The sequence below is a fragment of the Trachurus japonicus genome, chromosome 21 (genome assembly GCF_045865225.1).
Source record: "Trachurus japonicus isolate A0001 chromosome 21, Traja_1.0".
Lineage (NCBI taxonomy): Eukaryota > Metazoa > Chordata > Actinopteri > Carangiformes > Carangidae > Trachurus > Trachurus japonicus.
Window position 1 is genome coordinate 26,143,093 of NC_140927.1, and position 20,946 is coordinate 26,164,038.

The following is a 20,946-nucleotide window of genomic DNA, read 5'->3' on the forward strand; positions in this document are numbered from 1 at the left end:
GTAAACATTTTTAAAAGCATGTTCTACAAGAACACCACCAAAACATTTATATGCAGCGCCCTGCAAACATATTCATACCCCTTGAATTTTTCCACATTTTGTCACGTTACAACCACAAACTTGTATGTATTTTATTGGGATTTTATGTGATAGACCAACACAAAGTAGCGCATAATTGTGAAGTGGAATGAAAATGCTGCATGGTGTTTTTGTAGTTGTTGTTGGTGTTTGTAGTTTCTGTTGTTGGATCAGTGAATTGCAGACCTTGTTAGATATTAAACCTCTGACAGATTCTAAAAATAATTATTACATACCATCAACCACATCAAAAATTAAAGTCAAATAACTGTTGTATTGTGTAGTACTTACAAGTGATTTCTTCTTATATAAGCATCTTTAATTTGCGTCTCATCGTAAGACAGATCTTTTTTGCAGGGAAGTAGGAGTCGTTGAGGTTTGTCCTCATGCAGAAGTACCATTCTCCCTCCAACAAAACTGCAGATGCCCACACAGCACCAAGGCCAACATACCGAGTAACGAGCTTAAACATGGTCGCAGAAGTTATTAAAGGAGCTGTATCACCTGGAACAAAAAAGCCATCAGGAGCAGCTGGTGAAAATCCTCCATCTGGTGCAACGGCTCAATGAGGTTGACGATCAAGATGTAGATCAGAGGGGGGGCAATCACGTACAGAAAACCAGACTTATATGAACCTGGTAGCGAGAAAGCAAACTCCATGTCGAATATGTACCGCAGGATGTAGAAGAACACTATGAGCAGGGATATGCACACAGCGGTTGTTATTAGTTGAAAAAATCTCAGAGCAACATCGTGATCAGGGTGAGGCATGTTGGCTGAGCAGAAGATCCTGGTTCAGTTGTTTTCTCAGAAGCCGTTTCCTCCAAAGTGAGAAAATCTGGATAATCTGTAACACTGTTTTATCCCTGAGGTCTCACCACAGATCACTGCCAGTCATCAGCACTTTCATTAAGATGCCACTGTGCCATTTTACTTCTCAAATAACTGAAGATTTTCCTGATTTATTCTGCTTTCAATTCAACCTCATCCTCATTTTGACCACCAATCACAAGTGATGATTAAGGTCTCTTGTTGCCAGACTGTGGGAAAGCAGAAGTTAAAGGGGAACTATATGCAAGTCCGGTCGCTTTTCTGCTGTTTTTCTAACCCTCTCCTCCCGGCCATGTGCATTTTTTTTACAACGATGCCGACAAGAAATTAATCAATAGAGATGTCGTTATATCATATACGATGTTACAACATGTAGCCTATATTTGTGTAGTCTCATCTGTCGTAAACAAGAGATTACAGGTTACAGGGTGCGTTTGTGTCATGGTGCCACAGAGACGAGAGCTGGGACACCGGCTCGGAGGCACTGATCTTGCAAAGTTGTTTTTCAACCAAGAGACGCTACAGTAGGTGGAAGGCAGAGAGCCTCCATTCTCCCTGGAACAAGTTACATGTCATTTATTAAACCATAACAATAACTCTGAAGCTGTTTAAGGTGAAAATGTAGCATAGTTAACTTAAGCTAAATCTCCTGCACAGTTTATCTTTAATCAGCATAATTAACAGATTAACAGATAAAATCAGTCAGGCTCTAGTCTAATTGATGATTTAAGCTTATTTTCTGCTGCTCGCCATAGGATGATAAAAGTTGCAAGATGCACTTAATGGCAGAAAACCACTACAGAACATACGATTTTTTTGACTGTCTATTTACATGTTCTATCAGAAGTGATCCATATCTGATATCTGTTTTTACGCCTGCTTTGCTGAAAACAACCCGCTGAAGAGGAAATAAGACAGTGAACTTTTTTAAAAGACAGGAGATTGTCACGTTATAATTCCATAATAATTACAAACAAAGGTGGGTCTGGTGTAAATGTAAAAACAAGAGGTGTATCTTGTGCAGCCAGTGGAGTACTCTGATTCACTATGATTCATGATATCACTGATTTTGAGTCAACTGATCACATGACCTGGAAGCTATTGAGCTAAAATGCTAATATTTACATATAAACATTTATAAACTAGAAAAAGAAAGCATTTCCTGCAAAAAATGCATGTGAATGCTAAAAGCAGCTCAACGGTATTGCTGAACTGTGCTGAATGTGCCAAAGCAATGCTGAATGAGCTGAAGAAATTGTTGAATCAATGTTAAAGCAGAAGTAAGCGGAATGTTTGTGTTAATATAAGTCTTAAATAGTTATATCTTCCGACAGCAATCACTTATATAGAGTGTTTGGTACGAAACACGGGTCTGGCATGCTGTACATATTGTAGCCATAATGTGTATAAGTTATTTTCTTTATTTTTAGCTTCCAAGGTATCAAAGTATCATTGTTTTCTTCGACTGATGGATCTGGGTCCAGGGTGAAGGGAGGGAAATTGTTTAGCAATTTGAAAGATGTAGCAAATTATTTTGGATGATGTACTAAGTTAAAAAAAAAAAAAAAAAAAGAAAAGAAAAAGAAAGCGTTTGACGTAGGCTACTTTTATACTTTCACATCTTGATGCTGCTTGTTTTTGTTCCTATATGAGTAATTTGAAGCTTAAGTCTTTCCAGAATTATTTAAAGCATTTACTGATTAAGTGTGTTCAAGGAAAAATAAATCCCTCCAGAAATAAGCTTCACTAAATGTGTTTTCTTTGCAGATGTGAAGAGGACGTCATGGTGATGGTGAATCTACAGCAGCATGTGTCTCCCCCTGTTGGACAGACGCTGTAACTTCAGTTAAATTCAGGCACAGAGCCTCAGGAGGTCAGTTCAACAGGTTGACATTATTTTATTATCTTATTATGTGGTCCCGAAAAAAAGACTAATGATAATGGACTAATAATTCTAACAGAAAAACACACATCACATTCCTGGTTATATATCACCACATCACTTTATATTACAGGAAACCAAAATAAACTTCTTTAATATTTGTCTATATATGTCTATATTTTAGAAGAAAAACAAATACAGATAGAAAACAAAAACAGCCAGGTCTATCATGCCTTCAGGGGGAAAAGAACAAAAACAAATATGTAAACCTCAGATAACTGTACTCTAAAAATGATTACATAATATCCGTATTGTCTCTATAACTTCAGGGACTCGATACTGGTGCCTCCCCATTGAAATGCCAAAAATAAAAACAATAGCCTACAGAAGTGAAAGTGATACCAGTGTTTTTCATCTGTTCTCAAAGAAAATGGTTGCCAGTTTGCATTGATCGAGTAACGTACTGCCCCCTTGTGGTGGCAGCTGAGTATCTCTCCAAACTGTAGTTGAACTGTAGAAATATTTTGATTGGTATAATGCAATTTACCAACACAACAATGAAGTACACAAATAATACTTAAAAAATAGTTTTTAAAAAAAACATGCTCAAAGACAACAAGATACTTAAGCAATATCACACGAGAGGGAGTGCTGTTGTACTGTATATCAGCACGTGTGATTCGGTCGTAGGCACGAGGCCACAGGCCGCTACTAGCTACAAGCTTTTCCACCGAGCTGCTTCCAGTGCTGGTTCTGGTTCTGAGCCCGTGTCTGATCAGCACCGGAGCAACAGGACCAGCGTGAAGATACAGAGACGTTATCGATACCGTATTACATCTGTTTATCTGCTATGTAATCAATATAAACACAGTTGAAGCTAAGTAGCTGAGCTACGTGGCTAACAACAGCTAACGCTAATATCAAAACACATCGCCGTCAAAACGTAGTTGCCCCGCGGCGATTTTTTTCCAGCCGGGTTTAGTAGAGATTTATCTCCAATTAGACGGACCAGGTCAGGTCCAGGTTTTAATGTTCAGGTCCGTTTCTAACTGTAGTAGCAGCAGAGAGATGGGGCAGCTCCTGTATGGGGAGCCTGGCTCTGATTAGCTCCTGTCCAGCTGAACAGCGGAGTGATACTGTCTGTAAAAAGTCGCAGTGCTGTTATACTGTATATCAGCACTCATGGAACGTCTCCTGTCCAATCAAATTGCTCGGTTGGGACCGGTTGGAACCAACTGGTGTATAAATATACTTAATTTACAATAAACTCAAGATTATTGTTAGATTGGCCTATGAAGAAGCAATACTGAATCAAGGGTAAAAGTGATGCTATAACCAGTTTTTTTTTTGTCACCTTTCTACTGGCACACAAAAAAGAGACAGCAAATTCAGAGGTCAATTGTCAGACAGTCTCCTCCAGAACTTTGAGATGTCAACAGACAGAAGATTCACCAAGTAAAAGAGTCTGTGCTCCTGATCCAAACCATGTCTGTTCTGGTGTAGAAAGATCAGTGGTCGGTGTAGTGTCCTGATTTAGAGGTTTCATTGGTATGCTCTTCTGATATACACCGGCCTGTCTCTCGTCTCCTGAACCAGGAGTACCAGTGGTAGTGGTCTGGTCTCCTGATGTCCAATAGAAATCAAAGGCTGAAATCTCCTCCCAAGGGTCTGGATCGTTGCAGCCCCCACCACCTCGTTGTGTGGTATTACTTAATTTTGGCATATTTATGTTAATGCGGTCAATGTGTTTCTTACAGATTGCTTCTGCTCTTTCTTTTGCTATCTCCTGCAGCTCACTGTTCAAATGTTCACTCACTTGCTCTGCCAGAAGTTCTTCATAAACCACAGCGTAGTATGGATGGCACTCACAACAGTCACAATACCCATCACACATCTTACAGCAGTCACTACAGTGACAGTCCCAGTCGTTAGAGCACTTTGCGGAGCACTTTGTGGGGCACTTCATTCTGCAGTAGGCTCCTCTGATTTCAAAAAGGCTCCACAGAAACAGGAAACCACAGATAACACCCAACCCAATGTTCTGGAAAAGAAGCAAAGGAAAACAATTTTAAAAGCATGTTCTACAAGAACACCAAAACATTTATATACAGCACCTTGCAAACGTATTCATACCCCTTGAACTTTGTCCAGAAGAAAAAAGTATCCTGCACACTGTCCTTTGACTTGCTGTCCTTCGACTACCTCTTGAACTTTTCCACATTTTGTCACATTACAACCACAAACTTGTATGTATTTTATTGGAATTTTATGTGATAGACCAACACAAAGTAGCGCATAACTGTGAAGTGGAAGGATTTAGGTCTGGACTTTGACTGGGCCGTTCGAACACATGGAAATCCTTTTCATTGTAGCTCTGGTTGTATATAGGGTCTGGTAGCTCTGGTTGTATATAGGGTCGTTGTCCTGTAGGAAGGTGAACTTCTGACCAGTCTCAAGTCTTTTGGTGCCTCTAACAGGTTTTCCTCCAGGATTGCCCTGTATTTATCTCCATCATCTTCCCATCAACTCTGACTTGCTTCCCTGTCCCTACTTACGTAAGAAAAGCCTCCCCACAGCCTGATAATGCTGCCACCACCATGTTTCACGGTGGGGATGGTGCGTTCAGGTTGATTTGCAGTGTTAGGTTTCCACAAAACATAGTGTTTTGCATGCCAAAAAATTCAGTTTTGGGCTTTGATTTGTAAAAAATCTTGAACACCATATATTTTTACCATATATCATTTTCCTTTCACTTCACAATTATGCACTAGTTTGTGTTCTATCACATAAAATCCCAGTAAAATACATTTAAGTTTGTGGTTGCCGTGATAAAATTTGGAAAAGTTCAAGGGGTATAATAAATACTTTTGGAAGGCGCTGTATATTTATATCGACCTTTTGATGTTGTACTAATTAACCTAATTAAAGCAGAAGTAAGCGATCCGGTCGTTTTTCTGACTTCTTGTCAGCAGATGGAGGTAGCAGCCCCCGCCCTCGTCATGGATCTATTGGTCCTCGTCCCTACGTCACCACATTCAGGCGCATCCCTTGGCTGCACACACAGAGAGGACCGCCCCTTTATGCCGTTCTCTCTCCTCATTGGATAAAGGTTGTAGGATACAAGGAAAGTTTTCTCCTGGGCTCAGAGCAGAGCAGAGTGACTGACAGACCCGTGTTTCAGACCAAACACTCTATAGAAGTGATTGCTGTCGGAAGATACAACTATTTAAGACTTATAGTAACACAAATATTCACCTTACTTCTGCTTTAACTAACTGATTACTTTTAAACACTAATAAAGAAGATTTAAGATTAAGGGCGTATTCACACCAGGAAAGTCCGATAGTTCACTTGCTTTGGTGCGGACTAATTTTTTTTTTACTTGGTGCGGTTTGTATTCACATTGCATTTTTTCACAAGCGGATCAACTTTGTAAACAAAAGCACGTGTGTCCCACAGTCGCTCAATCATTGGATAAAAATTATCAGCGGGATCTTCCACGAAAAGAGGTCATAAATGCGTTTCTTGCTGCCCTTTCAGTTTGGTAGTATTTCCAGTTGCACCTGTCCTGTGCTTATTCATCACTTGGAGGCTATGTGGCCGTTATGCAGCCGTCCCCGTGAAGGATGGTCAGACAACAAACACACAGATGTCTGCATTTGCGTCTGAAGGATGGTGCGCTAAAAAAAGGAAAAAAAGGACGGCACAGCAAAAAACAAAACAAAAAACATAATCATTCTCTCAGGATGGATGGCCGCGTTGCCGATCGGCGTTTAAGCCTAGTCACATTTATTTCTGTTAACGGTTATTAATTGGATAATGACTTTCTGTCATCAGTTAAAAAAAATATTAAGAATGTGCATCCATGGGGGGGTGCGTGGCGCAGTGGTTAAGGCGGCCGCCCCATATAGAGGCTACAGTCCTCAACGCAGGCGTCCCCGGTTCGATTCCAGCGTCAGGCAGACCTTACCTGCATGTCATTCCCCCTCTCTCTGCCTCCCCCTTTCCTGTCTATCTCACTATGTGCTGTCAAATAAAGGCAAAAACGCCAAAAAATATACTTAAAAAAAAAAAAAAAAAAGAATGTGACGGGTGCGTGCTCTCCAGCATCTGATAAATGTTTTCCACTGACCAGATATCAAGGAGGCAGCGTGTCTATCTGTGCTCCATGTTGACCCACTGCTCATTGTTGATCATTTCCACATTTTCTGACAACAACGGAAGCCTGTTGAATCCAAAAAGGCGCTTGGATTTTGCATTTGGTTCGGGAAAGGTTCAGTTTGCATTCACACCGGACGCAAATCGCACCAGGGTTCGTTTCGGACTCTGGTGCGGATCAAACAAGTGAACCGAGTCCCAGCTGCAGAGGTGGTCTCGGTCCACTTGTTTGATCCGCACCAGAGTCCGCTGGTTTGTATTCACACCTCCCCAAAAGGTCCGCACCAGAGGAAAAGTCTGTTTCAAGCGGACCAAACGAGCCTGGTGTGAATACGCCCTTAGTGTTTTTGTAGTTTCTGTTTTTGGATAAGTGAGTTACAAACCTTATATTTTTATTTTTATTTATTTAAAAGGAACAATACACATTAGTGAACATCAGTACGGTGTACAGATGTAAATGTGTCGGAGTTAGCAGCCTGCTAATTTACATCCGCAGTCCCTTGGCAGGTAATAAAACAAACAGAGAAATACACACGGCACGTGTGTCATGGCACATGTGTCGCACTCTGCGAAAGGCCCGCCTAGTCATGATTACAGAGTTGTTTTAAGCCAGTTTTTGAGGTGGGCCTTACAAGTGTTGTATGTGCTGCTTACGGTATGTTATTCCAGATGTTATACCCTTAACCGACAGAACAGATTGACCAAAAGTTGTGCATCTGTGAGGTACCTCGCAGTCTCCTCTGGCGGTAGCTCTGGTGGTTCTGCCACTGGTGCCTTAAAATTTATATATACTTTTAGCAGAGGAGGTGCAAGTCCATTCAGTGTTTTATGAACAGTACAGGCATACTTAAAAACTTTAAAATTTTCGAAACTTAAGATGGCAGTGGTGATAAAAGACTGGTTTTCTGTCAAAAAAATGTAATGCCCTTTTATATAGTGATTCTATTGGTTTGATTGTGGTTACCCCAGTAAGAGACCATGTTAGTAAAACAATATTCAATGTGGTAAAAAATCATGGCATGCAAAAACATTCTGGCCGCATTTACTGTCAGCGATGGCCTGATCTGTAATTAAATAGATTCAATTTGATTGTTTTGGAGATCTTTTTAACATGATTTTTGAAAGTGAGAGATGAATCAAGAATAACACCAAGATACTTGAATTCTTTTACCAGATCAAGTTCCTCCTTGTTGATAAGATATCTCTGAGATACTAACAATTGATTTTAAAATAATTATAACATAACATCAACCACATCAAAATTAAGGTCCAAAAACTTGCCAACACTTGAAATTTGTACTTACAATTGAGTCATTTTTATAAGCAATTTTAATTTGTGTCTCATCGTTGGTCAGTTCATTTTTGCAGGGAAGTCCGGTGTAGGTGTTGTTGAGGTTTGTTTTCAGGCAGAAGTACCAGTCTCCATCCAACAGAACTACAGACGTCCACACAACAGTAAGGCCAATATACCGAGTCACTAACTGAAGAAAATAGCTGCAGCCGTTGTTATAGGAGATACAGCACCTGCAACAAAGACGCCAGAAGGAGCAGCTATGGAGGGTCCTCTTCTTATGGAACGGCTCAATGAGGTTGATGATCAAGATGATGATCAGAGGGGGGGCCATCATGTACAGAATACCAGATGAACCTGGTTGGCACGAGCAAGCAAAGTCCATGCTGAATATGTACGTCAGGATGTAGCAGAGGGCTATGAGCATGAACGTGCTCACAGCGGTTGATATAAGTTTAAAAAGTTTTGAAGTAATACTGGGATCAATGTGAGGCATGTTGGCTGAGAAAAGGATTCAGGTTCAGTTGTTTTCTCAGAAGCGGTTTCCTCCAAAGTGAGAACGTCTTCATAATCTGTGACACTGTTTTATACCTGAGCTCTCACCACAGATCAACGTGCTGATGAAACTTTCATAAAGATGGCACCGTTTCGTTTTCACCTCTCACATTGTTGGTCTTTATGTCCTCACTTCACACACTGACACATCATATTTATTCTGCTTTCAATTTAACCCCATCCTCAGTTTGACTATCAGTCATGAGTGATTTCGATCTCATACTACTGCCAGACAGTGGGAAAAGAAAAATTTAATCAACATTATCAACACATTGATGTGTCTGAGAAAGGATCAGATCAGATGATAAAATCAGTTGTATATCAGTTGTACAGTAGGCCTATACTGTATATAACTTGTGGTTTGTGCTGTGTTTAGAAGCTGGAAACTGAAACAGGACGCCTTTATTTCACTTGGTCGTCCGGTATGAAACTCTGTCTTATATGCATACGTGTTTGAGGTTGGAAGATTTAGCCACGGAGGGAGTTTGACATCGCTTTGTATTTTCACATCTCGATGCTGTTCATCCTGTTTCCCTGTTTCCCACGACACAACATCACCAGTGCATTTAGTAGATCTTTTATTTCACTGGCTAAATTGATATTGAAATGTACTCAACCCTGAGTAAAGTGTTGGAGGAGGTTTGATATCTAAACTGATTATCTTCACTAAGTGTGAGCCAGCAGCAGCCAATATCTATAATCACACAAATCAAATCCAGACTTCCAGTTATCAACACATACAGACGTCAAGCTGGTGACACAAGTCGAGCCCCTTTTCTCTTTGTCTAAATGAACAAAATGCTCCTGTTAATTTGATAAGAAATGAGTTATTGTGATAACAACATGACAACATGACGACATGACAACGCCTTATGGTGTTGTGTTTCACGTGCTGCAGACGGAGGACAAACAGGCGAAGGAGCACTGACACTCTGGAGGAGACAGCAGCAGGAGGAGGAAGAGAAGAGGAGGAAGAAGACGAAGAAGAAGAAGAAGAAGAGTGATATTCTGGACTTGAGGGCGAGTGGCATGACTGGACCTTTGACCTGAGCAGCAGCAGCAGGATCGAAGCATTTGTTCTGTCGGCAGCCATGGCTGGATCATCTACTACAATCTACAATTTTGTGAAATAATTATATTGTGTATTGTTTTTTTTTGTTACTTACAAGTGATTCCTTCTTATAAGCATCTTTAATTCGCCTCTTATTGTAGGTCAGATTTACTTTGCAGGGAAGTCCAGTGTAGATGTTGTTGAGGTTTGTCTGCAGGCAGAAGAACCAGTCTCCATCCAACAGAACTGCAGACGCCCACACAGCACCAAGGCCAATGCACCGAGTCACCAGCTTAAAAACATGGCCGCAGCAGTTATTAAAGGAGCTGCAGCACCTGCAACAAAGACGCCAGCAGGAGCAGGTGGAGAAAATCCTCCTCCGATGGAACGGCTCAATGAGGGGGCAATCATGTACAGTATACCATTCTTAAAGGAACCTGCTTGGCACGAGCAAACAAACTCCATGTCGAATATGTACTGCAGGATGTAGAAGAGGACGATGAGCATGAACATGCTCACAGCGGTTGATATTAGTTGAAAAAGTCTCTGAGCGCCATTGTGATCAAAGTGAGGCATGTTGGCTGAGCAGAAGATCCTGGTTCAGTTGTTTTCTCAGAAGCCGTTTCCTCCTGTGTGAGAACATAAATAATCTGTGACACCGTTTTATACCTGAGCTCTGGACACAGATCACTTTGTGTCAGTCATCAGCACTTTCATAATGGTGGCACCGTGCCATTTTACTTCTCAAATAATTTTACTGAGCATCATATTTATTCTGCTTTCAACTTAACCTCATCCTCATTTTGACCACCAGTCACGAGTGATGATAAAGGTCTCACGCTGCCAGACTGTGGGAAAAGCAGAAGTTAATCAACATATAATCGACACATTGATAGGCCATGTCTGAGAAAGGATTCGATCAGATGATAAAAATCAGTCAGGCCTTGATTGATGGTTCAAGCTAATTTTTTGCTAATCACCATAGGATGATATGGCAGAAAACCACTACAGAAAATGAGTTGTACAAATTATGCTACAATTTTTATTTTATTTTTTGTCTCTGTAGGGCTTTCATACTTTAATTTTTGGTCTTACAGTACGTAAATACCATGGGTCACAGGATTTTAATTTTGTTCTTTTCTTTGGTTGTGTTTTGTTTTTAACAGTTTTTCTCTTTGCACCTTGTAACTGTGTCAAGAAAGATGCTACAAAAGTTTATCATTATTAATAACTCGTGCCCATGCTGCGTTTTGAAGCTGAAAACTGAAACGAGATGCATTTATTTCACTTGGTTGTCCAGTATGAAACTGTTGTGTTAGACTGGTTTGAGGTTGGAAGAATTGACCACTGAGGGAGTGTGACATCCCTTTGTACTTTCACATCTTGATGCTGTTCATCCTGTTTCCCACGACACAACATTATCAGTGCATTTCGTAATTAGCCTCACTGTTAACGTAGAGGCGATAGAGTTAATATTTTCACAACACATTGGTTATCTGTATATATTGTTATATACAGAAAACCAATGTGTTTGTTTGATCGGTGTAGATCTTTTGTTTCATGGTATAAAATTCATGCTGAAAGTGTTGGAGGAAGCTTGGTATTCACTACATAAGTGTGAGCCAGCAGCAGCCAATACTATAATACTGTAATCTATAATCACACAAACCAAATCTTCCAGTTATCAACACATACAGACGTCAAGCGAGCCGAGTCCCTTTTCTCTTTGTCTAAATGAACAAAATGCTCCTGTTCATTTGATAAGAAATGAGTTATTGTGACAACAACATGACAACATGAACGAAGCCCACGCCTTAAAACGAATATTTACTTATGGTGTTGTGTTTCACGTGCTGCAGACGGAGGACAAACAGGCGAAGGAGCACACTGACACTCTGGAGGAGACAGCAGCAGGAGGAGGAAGAGAAGAGGAGGAAGAAAAGAAGAAGGGTGTGATATTCTGGACTTGAGGGCGAGTGGCATGACTGGACCTTTGACCTGAGCAGCAGCAGCAGGATTGAAGCATTTGTTCTGTCGGCAGCCATGGCGTCTCTGGGCCAGATCATCTACTACAGGTGTGGTCATGAGGTTTGGATATGTTCACTACTGCTGCTGCTGCTGCTGCTGCTGCTACTGGTGATGATGATCAAACATGTACAACGTTTTGAGTGTTTCCTTCTTTCCCACTGCTGCTTTCTAACTGGGAGATAATGTCCTTGGTTTGACAGCTCTGTGTTGTCTTTAAGTTGAAGAGCTGTTATTGGTTTCATGTTTAGGAAGCATGTTTCCTCTCTGAATGTTTGAGACAGTTTCATTTCAACAACAACTCAAAGCCCAGAGAAAGAAAATGATCAACTAAAGATCGTAAATGCTTCAGTGTAGCTTTACACTCAGGCTCCACCTCAACAGTGAAACGCTGCCTCAGCACAAACGCAGCCACGTGACTGTGACGTAATATTAGATTAATATTTGTGTGTTTTTAAATAGTCGTTTGTGAACATACACTCGTGTAAATTATGTTGTGTAGATTTTACCTGAAGCTGTTTCCTCACACTCTCCTGTGTTTGTGTTTATTCCTCTGTGTGTGTGTGTGTGTGTGTGTGTGTGTGTGTGTGTGTGTGTGTGTGTGTGTGTGTGTGTGTGTGTGTGTGTGTGTGTGTGTGTGTGTGTGCACAGCATGATCGTTCTCATCGTCTTAATTGGCTCCATCCTCATCATCATCCTCGTCCTCGCGTTCGTAGGTGAGACACACGGTTTATCATGTAGCAACACGTGTATATGTGTGTGTTTGTGTGTGTGTGTCCTGTTTGTACTGTGTTTGTTTGAACTAAAAAGCTAGATAAATGTTTGTTGAGACGTTCATGGACGTGTGTTTGTGTGAGGAGGGGGGAAAAAAACAACCTGCAGATTAAGTTGTTTAAATAAGACAACGGCAGGTTCACGTCAGCCAATGAACAAAACATCATGTGTCGTTGTGTTAGACAGAAGATCAGAGGAGTCTTTGTAAATAAAAGTGACATTTGTGGGGCGTCGTTTAGCTCAGTTGGTAGAGCAGACGCCCCATATGCAGAGGCTGTAGTGTAGTCCTCGCTGCAGCCGGCCCTGTGTCGAATCCCAACTAACTCTGACTCCCATTTCCTGTCTCTCTCTCAACTACACTATCAATTAAAGGTGAAAAAGCCCAAAAATATACTTTAAAAAAAGTGACATTTGTGAATCAGAACCTGCAGTAAAATCAGGTAACTTCAGATGAAACAGTCAGAGAAACCAAAATCCTGCAAGATGGGATCGTGGTTCCAGGTTGACTGGACTTGTATTGTAGCATTGTGGCTGCTTTGTTGTGACATCACAACGTTGCAGAAGTCAGGACAACTTGTTTTAATGCTCAGTTTCTGTGCATTTGATACTTTCACAGTAGAACCCAGATCTTCATTATAGACATGGACATGGAAATGCAACTTTATACAATATGAGAGCTTTAATAAAGCAGTTAGATCTTTATGAAGGGAGTGAAATCCTTTAAAAGTCTTAAATTTGCGCTTAAAAAACAACCATTCTTCACTAAAGAATGGTTGTACATGTAGATATATCCTCCCTGTTGACCCTGAGTCTGTGTCTTTGTCCCACAGGGAACACGTCGGACCGTGTTGACCACCAACGCAGCGCCCGTCGCCAACCTCGGCCAGGACGAGGCTGCTCAGCTGCTTCCTCCACTCGGAGAGCGGACGACCCAACGATCAGCGAACTGTCCGTCACCCCTGGGAGCGGGAGTACGAGAGGACTGGTGTACCAGTACGAGGAGGGAGCTCCGGTTCTCCAGGACCAGAGCTCCCAGTTCAGAGGGAGGACCGAGCTCTTCCCTTCAGGTCTGATCGCGGGGAACGCCTCCCTGCTGCTGAGGACGGTGAGGAGCAGCGACGAGGGAGAGTACACCTGCAGCATCGACTCTGCAGACGGGAGAGGAAGTGTCAACATTCATCTCAGAACAGCAGGTAGGACGACTCGTCTTTCTGGTTTCACACTGTGTGTTTACTCAGAACATTAGAAAACACAGTTAAAACTTTACTTCAACAGACCTAGTTAGACACGTAAACTGTAAAACTCTCATTTAAAACACACTGTGGTGCACTTTAATGTGTTTAAGTTATGTTGTCATTTGTTTAACTGTGGTTGGCTGATTACACAAGTCATCATTATGTGTCATAAATTGTGCTTGTCACCATGTTTACAGAGAGAGTGGTTAAAGAGACACAACTGATCGGAGGGGAAAATCTTAATCCAACACTATTTAAAGGGATAGTTCAACATTTTGGCAAATTGGCCCATTGCCATAATCCCTATAGTCATAGCAGTAGGTTCGTTACCTTTAATTGTCGATGCAAGCTATTTTTAGAACGGCGGAGCAGAGCCGTGAGCTGCTCAGAGCTACGCTACAGAGACTCGTGGGATTTCTTGGTTTCCCTCATCAAACTCATCAAATACACAATCCAACAACTCCACAACACTCTGGTGGACAAGTTGTGAGCTGCACATTCACCACACTATGAGATAATAACACAACGTTACCACACAGAGTTGTTTTAGAGGGAAATACAGAGACTGTTGATGAAAAACTGCCCCCGACTTGAATGCGCATTAGCAGTTTTGCATAAATTTCCCTCTAAAACAACTCTGTGTGGTAACGTTGTGTTATTATCTCATTCCGTATGATGCAGCATGTCGCCCTGATTTCTTTTCTTTTTTGTTCCCCAGCCTTTTCAGCCCCGTCGTTCACCTTCTCCAAAGGCGTCCTGACGGCCGAGGCCAGCAGGTGGTTCCCTAAACCCAACGTGACGTGGCTGGACAGCGAAGACGCCGTCCTGAAGGCTCGCACCAGCTTCCTGCAAGGCGCCGGAGGAATCTACACCGTGATCAGTGAGCTGCAGCCGGTCAACACCAGCACCACCTACACCTGCAGGATAGAAAACCCCCTGGTGCTGTCCGTCTCTCAGGCGACCGTGACAGGTCAGAGTTCATATGATTACTTCAGGTTTCCCTATAGAAACTAGAAACAGTCCAGTTCTGAATGAGCTTCATCAAAGGGATAGTTCACCCAAAATTGAAATTTCTACTACTCATTATCTCCTCCCCCTCATGTGGACTAAGGGCTGGGAGAAGTTTCAGAGTCCTCCGTGGCTTCTCAGAGTTACAGGGGGTCTCGGCGTAGCAGTGCATGTCCATATGACGGTTGCAAATGGATACCAACTGTCTTCGTAACAAAAAGACACACGAAAAAACATCCAGATACCTCCATGCTGCTCGTATGTAATGTCCGTCTTGTATTGATTTGCACTGACGCTGGCGCAAATCGCGCAAGATTTGGACGGACCAAGAAGATGATTGATTGAAGAGCAGTGCTGGGAGCTTCCGCTACAAACAAGCTTGAAACATAGACTTATTTAATTTTTTTCTGAAAAATTTCTCATGTCGGGGCTTCAATACAAGAGGGACATTACAGACGAGCAGCATGGAGGTATTTGGATGTTTTTTGGTGTGTCTTTTTGTTACAAAGACAGTTGGTATCCATTTGCAACCGTCATATGGACATGCACTGCTACGCCGAGACCCCCTGTAACTCAGAGAAGCCACGGAGGACTCTGAAACTTCTCCCAGCCCTTAGTCCACATGAGGGGGAGGAGGAGATAATGAGTGTAATTTGAATTTTGGCTGAACTATCCCTTTTACCATAATTATGTCTTTTTGTGATTAGACCTGACCCATACTAGTCAAACAACGTACTGGTAATTCAATATTCTCATTTTACCAATGCTTATCAATCAGGTATTTCTAAATATAAAGAATATTACTGTAATATATTCATTGATATAAACAGTTTTTCATCACTTTTACCACAACATTTAAACGTCTCTTTTCATACCTGTCAGACTCCGGCGTGTGGGAGACCTCGTACTTCAACTTCAGCTCCTCTTCGCCCCAGCTGACCTCATCTTACATCAGCATCGTGACCGGCGTCTTCTGCATCACTTATCTGGCCTGATCACACACACACACACACACAAACAATTAAATACAGAGACTACTAAATATTTTCCAATCTTATCTCATGCTACATTGTTTTGCATTCACCACTTCTATTCCTGAATGCATATTGATATTTGGGTTATTATTCATTACAGTGGGAGCTGGTACCATGTAACAGCATTTATCTCTAGTGCTTTTTTCTCCACTTGCGAAGCCTGTGTGTCTTATTTTACTGTAGGTGAATTATTTGTTGTGTCATTATCAGTTGTGTCATGTCCTGTTCTTTCTGTTTGTTTGCTTTTATTATTATGTTTTAACTGTCTTAACGGTCTGTTTTATATTTGTCAAAGCACTTTGAGCTGCACCCTGTTCTAAAGTGCTGTGTAAATAAAGTTTATTATTAACATTATTATAATTATTAACATTGTTATTATTTATTATTATCCAATGAGAAATATTTATGCATCAGTGCACCATTTCCCATGTAAATAGCCTAATACAAAAATAATGACATCCCTTTTACTTTACTTTATTTGTTTATTTGAATGGGACAGTGCACATTAATGGACAAAAACATGTAAATGTGCCGGGTTATAGCAAGATGCTAATTTCCATCTGGAGACATAAGATGTGATGTAGACATAAAAACAGTTCAATAACAGAACACATTACACATAATAATGTAGACAACACAAAAAGACAATGAAGAACATATTGACAAATCCGCACCCATATTCAAAATATGACATATTTAATTTAGTTAGGCTAATACTTTGGTAACATTTACATTGCAAACAATGAATTATCTAATTGTTATCAGATTATTGCACATTATTGATTGTGATTGCACACGAGTGTAGAAAAACTGTCCTGTCCAATCAATTGATCGTAATTGAACAGTTTTTATTATTAAAAACTTCTCCGGTGAGATTATTTCTGCCTTCGGACAGACCCTGGTCCTGTCCGGCCGGTAGATGGGGACAGTCCGGGTCTGGGGCTTGAGGGAGCTGAGGAGTCCTGAGAGTCTTTGAACGACCCCTCTAAGTTGTTTCCTATTGGTCCGGTAGTGAGTGAGGAGGAATCATATGTCCCACGGGGCCGTGAACGCAACTTACTCATGTCGAAGAAGAAAAAAGTAAAAGAGTTTTCTGAAGTGGGAATCGAACCTGTGAGTGAGATGCAGTTATTAAAGTGCGTGTGGAGTCGGTGAGTGGACAGTTTGGTGTGAGGGGGGTCACCGTGCAGAGGGACAGGCGGCTTTGGAGCGGTTTTCTGGTCGGTTTGTGGAGCTGTGTGTGTGTTTGTGTGGTGATCAGCGGTGTGTTTGTGGCACCAGAATCCGCCACAGACTCTCGCCATGTCGGCGTCGGAGCAGCAGGAAGCCGCGGAGCAGCAGGAAGCCGCGGAGGTGGTGAACCCCCGGGCGGTGTGTAAAGTCTGTAAACGTCTGTACCGAGACCCGAAGATCCTCCCGTGTCTGCACAGCTTCTGCTCGGACTGCATCTCCCAGCTGGAGCCCTTCTCCGAGGCGGGGAGGGGGGGGTCCTCCAGAGACCCCCCCGTCACGGTGCTCTGCCCGGACTGTGACTCCGAGGTGGACCTCCCTCCGTCGGGACCGGCCGGACTGAGCACCGACCACCTGGCCCTGGACGAGGTCTTCCTGGAGACCGTGGTGACGGACGGTCCGCTGGGCTGCGACCTGTGCGGAGAAGGAGGCGCCGAGAGCCGCTGCGAGGTCTGCTGCGTCAACCTGTGCGAGTTCTGCTGCCAGGCCCACAGGTAGCTACACCGGTGGTTCCCGACCTTTTTCTTAAGGGACCCATATTTTTACCATTGAAAACTTTTTTGCTTCAGAACTTGTAGGGGAGACTGGGGACAGTTGCAACACTTTTTACATTTTTCTCAGTTACTCAGAGACTATTTGGACTAGGCTCACCAAACTTTTATAGATTAAACATACATTTGTCAGCTAATTAGTCATACCATTTAAAGATGGTTACATATGACACATCAATCACAATATTCATTTGAATGGAAGAATCCAGACGTTGCAACTGACCCCAAACATGGGGACAGTTGCAACACGGATCAGGGACGGTTGCAACATACGGTATTAAACATACATTAAATTTCACTAATTAACTTTTGATTTTTGTCTCAATAAGCAAAGTATCCCTAAAATATGCATTGTCTTACAATAATACTATAGTATTATTTAGTTATTTAGTAATATTTATCAGAGAACAGTTGGAGTTTTGTTTTGCGTAGGACATAGGCCTGGAGTCAATGTGCAGAGGTTAACAGTGGTATGAAAACTCAGTAGCTCAGTGTGAGACAAGAAGAATGGAACTATTTGCAATAGCCTACAAGAAACTTTTATAAACATGTACTCTACTTTTGGATGATTTATTTACTGTATGACATCAAATAAATTTACTTTTCTCTAATTTTCAAAGGAAAATGTGGCTACGTCTGTCCCATAGAATAAGATACAACTACAAATTGCATATTTCATTATAGGAAGTTATCTGGAGAATTATTTTGAAATCTTAGTCTCTCATGGTTTAATATAATTGGCTGTTCTGTTCATCATGAGGAAAAAAATAGATATATTGTGCATATTTTAAGCTAAAAATGTTTCATTTTATACATTTGCATTTGCATAGTGCTTCCATATTCAAGTGGCAGTTGTTGCAACCGTCCCCACCCTGTCAGTCATGACAAAACATCATGTACTGTACTAGCTAGACACAATGACACTGACACATCTAACCATGTCATTTGATAGTCAACAAAACAGTGATTCAAACTAGGTAGGTTTGGATTAATTCATACAAAAGGTCAGGACAGTATGACAAAAATACAGCTCATGAAAAAAGCTACTTTCATACCCTTAAAACAACTTTGTCTCAGTACAAGCAGGAGCAGAAGCTGAATATGTCTTTTCTATTATTGGTGGGTAGAGGGTCTAACTGTGAATGTGCAGTGTGAGTGTCATCACTCTAGCATGCTTCTGATTGGAGAAATAAGGCTTGTTGCAACCGTCCCTTGTTGCAACTGTCCCCAGTCTCCCCTACTTTTAAAAACATACTTGTGTTTTTAAAAGTAGGCTACAAGTTCTGAAGAATATGTTGTAATTTTACACAGGTTTTTTCTCATGCTGTTTTTCAAATTCATTGTGACTGCTGTGATATTGCCCTGCTGTATATTATGTATTTAATGTTTTAAAACTGTTGATATTCAATCATCTATTGATATAGGCCAATAATTTATTTGTTTATCTATTTAAATACACAAATAAATGTTTAATGTGGCCCTTGAATTTAGTTGATTTTGTCACATATATGAATTAAATGCTTAGCCTACTCATTTATTCAACATTTTAATTACATTAAAATGATCAAACCCCTTAAAATCAAGAGGGCTTCGCGACCCCCCCTGGATCTTTGGCGCCCCCCAGGTTGGGAACCACTGGGCTACACAATGATCGATCAGGGTCGATTCAATTCGATTAGATTATCAAGTTCTACTCTAGTTTATTATGCTGTCATGTTCAGAGTGAGACTTTTAGTTACTTTATTCACTAAACTTCTGCAGTCCAGCTGAGAGGGTCTACTCTCCTCCAGTTCCATGCCACATATTCTATTATGCTGTGAGATAAAACACACAATTTCTGTCTATTCCAGATGTTGGCAAGATGTTCTTGTATGTTTTTATTTTACTCTATTTCATGTTGCTGTCTCGTTACCAAGGTAATTTTACCAATGATAAGTAAACTTTTCTGTGAAGTTGACAATAGAAAACAGTAGAATAGAGTAGAACTTGAACTTCAATAAAAATCAAACCCTAACCCAAACGAATAGAACCAAAGTTCAATTGAGTAGGTGAACTTTAACAGGTAAAGTATATTCTAGTTCTATTGTTGTTGTTGATAAACGAGGTTCTTCTCTGTTCTTTCTCCACACTTTTGTGTTCAGTTCTGTTTTATTATCCACTGCCTCACTCGGGTAGCTACAGTAGGTTCTGTTCTACTGTTTTCTACTGTTAACTTCACAGAAAGGTTTACTTATCAATCAAGTTGGTAAAATTGGTAGTTTATTGCGTTTTCTTTGTCATCATCCAACATGCAAAGTTAAGAAAATCTTCATTATTTACTTCTGTAGTAGGTGGCTCCTATTCTATTCTATTCTATTCTATTCTATTCTATTCTATTCTATTCTATTCTATTCTATTCTGAGCGGTCACACCTGTTTTATTTCATCCTACTCTTTTATTTTCCTGTCACTCAGGTATGTGTGATGTTCTCCTCTTTATTTTTCTACTGTATCCTGTTATTAAAGTCGTTTTCTCTCTGCAGTGGTGCAGCACCCAGCTGACCTCTGACCTCCAGTCAGATGAGGCCAGATGTTGAGCTGAATCTTTTATTCTCTGACGATACAGATGTGTGAGTGTCTGCCTCTCCTCTCCTCTCCTCTCCTCTCCTCCTCTTCCCTCTCCTCCTCTTCTCTCCTCTCCTCTTCCCTCCTCTCCTCTCCTCTCCTCTCCTCTCCTCTCCTCTCCTCTCCTCTCCTCCTCTTCCCTCCTCTCCTCTCCTCTCCTCTTCCCTCCTCTCCTCCTCTCCTCTCCTCCTCTCCTCTCCTCTCCTCTCCTCTCTCCTCTCCTCTCCTCTCCTCCTCTCCTCTCCTCTCCTCTCCTCCTCTCCTCTCCTCTCCTCCTCTTCCCTCCTCTCCTCTCCTCTCCTCTTCCCTCCTCTCCTCCTCTCCTCTCCTCTCCTCTCCTCCTCTCCTCTCCTCTCCTCTCCTCTCCTCCTCTCCTCTCCTCTCTCCTCCTCTCCTCTCCTCTCTCCTCCTCTCCTCTCCTCTCCTCTCCTCTCCTCCTCTCCTCTCCCCTCCTCTCCTCTCCTCTCCTCCTCTCTCCTCCTCTCTCCTCCTCTCCTCTCCTCTCTCCTCCTCTCCTCTCCTCTCCTCCTCTCTCCTCCTCCTCTCCTCCTCTCCTCTCCTCTCTCCTCCTCTCCTCTCCTCTCCTCTCCTCTCCTCTCCTCCTCTCCTCTCCTCCTCTCCTCCTCTCTCCTCTCCTCTC

General features: G+C 41.7%; 3 protein-coding genes across 3 annotated transcripts in view; all 3 read left to right on the forward strand.

Annotated features, from left to right (window-relative positions):
• LOC146965371 (uncharacterized) overlaps nt 1-12,588 on the forward strand; it is a 59,694-nt gene extending 47,106 nt beyond the window's left edge. Inside the window, exons 3-4 of the mRNA XM_085765434.1 lie at nt 11,706-11,921; nt 12,523-12,588. Coding sequence (XP_085621560.1) covers nt 11,706-11,816 — 111 coding nt within the window. The 3' untranslated portion in view covers nt 11,817-11,921; nt 12,523-12,588. The remainder of the gene's footprint in view (nt 1-11,705; nt 11,922-12,522) is intronic.
• Nucleotides 12,524-16,186, forward strand: vtcn1 (V-set domain containing T cell activation inhibitor 1). The gene is made up of 4 exons (XM_085764337.1): nt 12,524-12,587; nt 13,476-13,838; nt 14,599-14,850; nt 15,771-16,186. The coding sequence occupies exons 1-4, from the start codon at nt 12,524-12,526 to the stop codon at nt 15,881-15,883; spliced, it is 792 nt and encodes a 263-aa protein (XP_085620463.1). The 3' UTR covers nt 15,884-16,186.
• Nucleotides 16,187-17,224: 1,038 nt separating this feature from the next.
• Nucleotides 17,225-20,946, forward strand: part of trim45 (tripartite motif containing 45) — a 17,841-nt gene continuing 14,119 nt past the window's right edge. The window contains exon 1 of the mRNA XM_085764338.1: nt 17,225-17,646. Coding sequence (XP_085620464.1) covers nt 17,225-17,646 — 422 coding nt within the window. The remainder of the gene's footprint in view (nt 17,647-20,946) is intronic.

Excerpts from the sequence above, each read along its gene's own strand:
- vtcn1 (XM_085764337.1), top strand. The coding sequence starts at position 12,524 with ATGATCGTTCTCATCGTCTTAATTGGCTCCATCCTCATCATCATCCTC. Across the intron at positions 13,839-14,598 it reads CATTCATCTCAGAACAGCAG|CCTTTTCAGCCCCGTCGTTC; the intron begins GTAGGACGACTC and ends TTTGTTCCCCAG. Across the intron at positions 14,851-15,770 it reads CTCTCAGGCGACCGTGACAG|ACTCCGGCGTGTGGGAGACC; the intron begins GTCAGAGTTCAT and ends CATACCTGTCAG.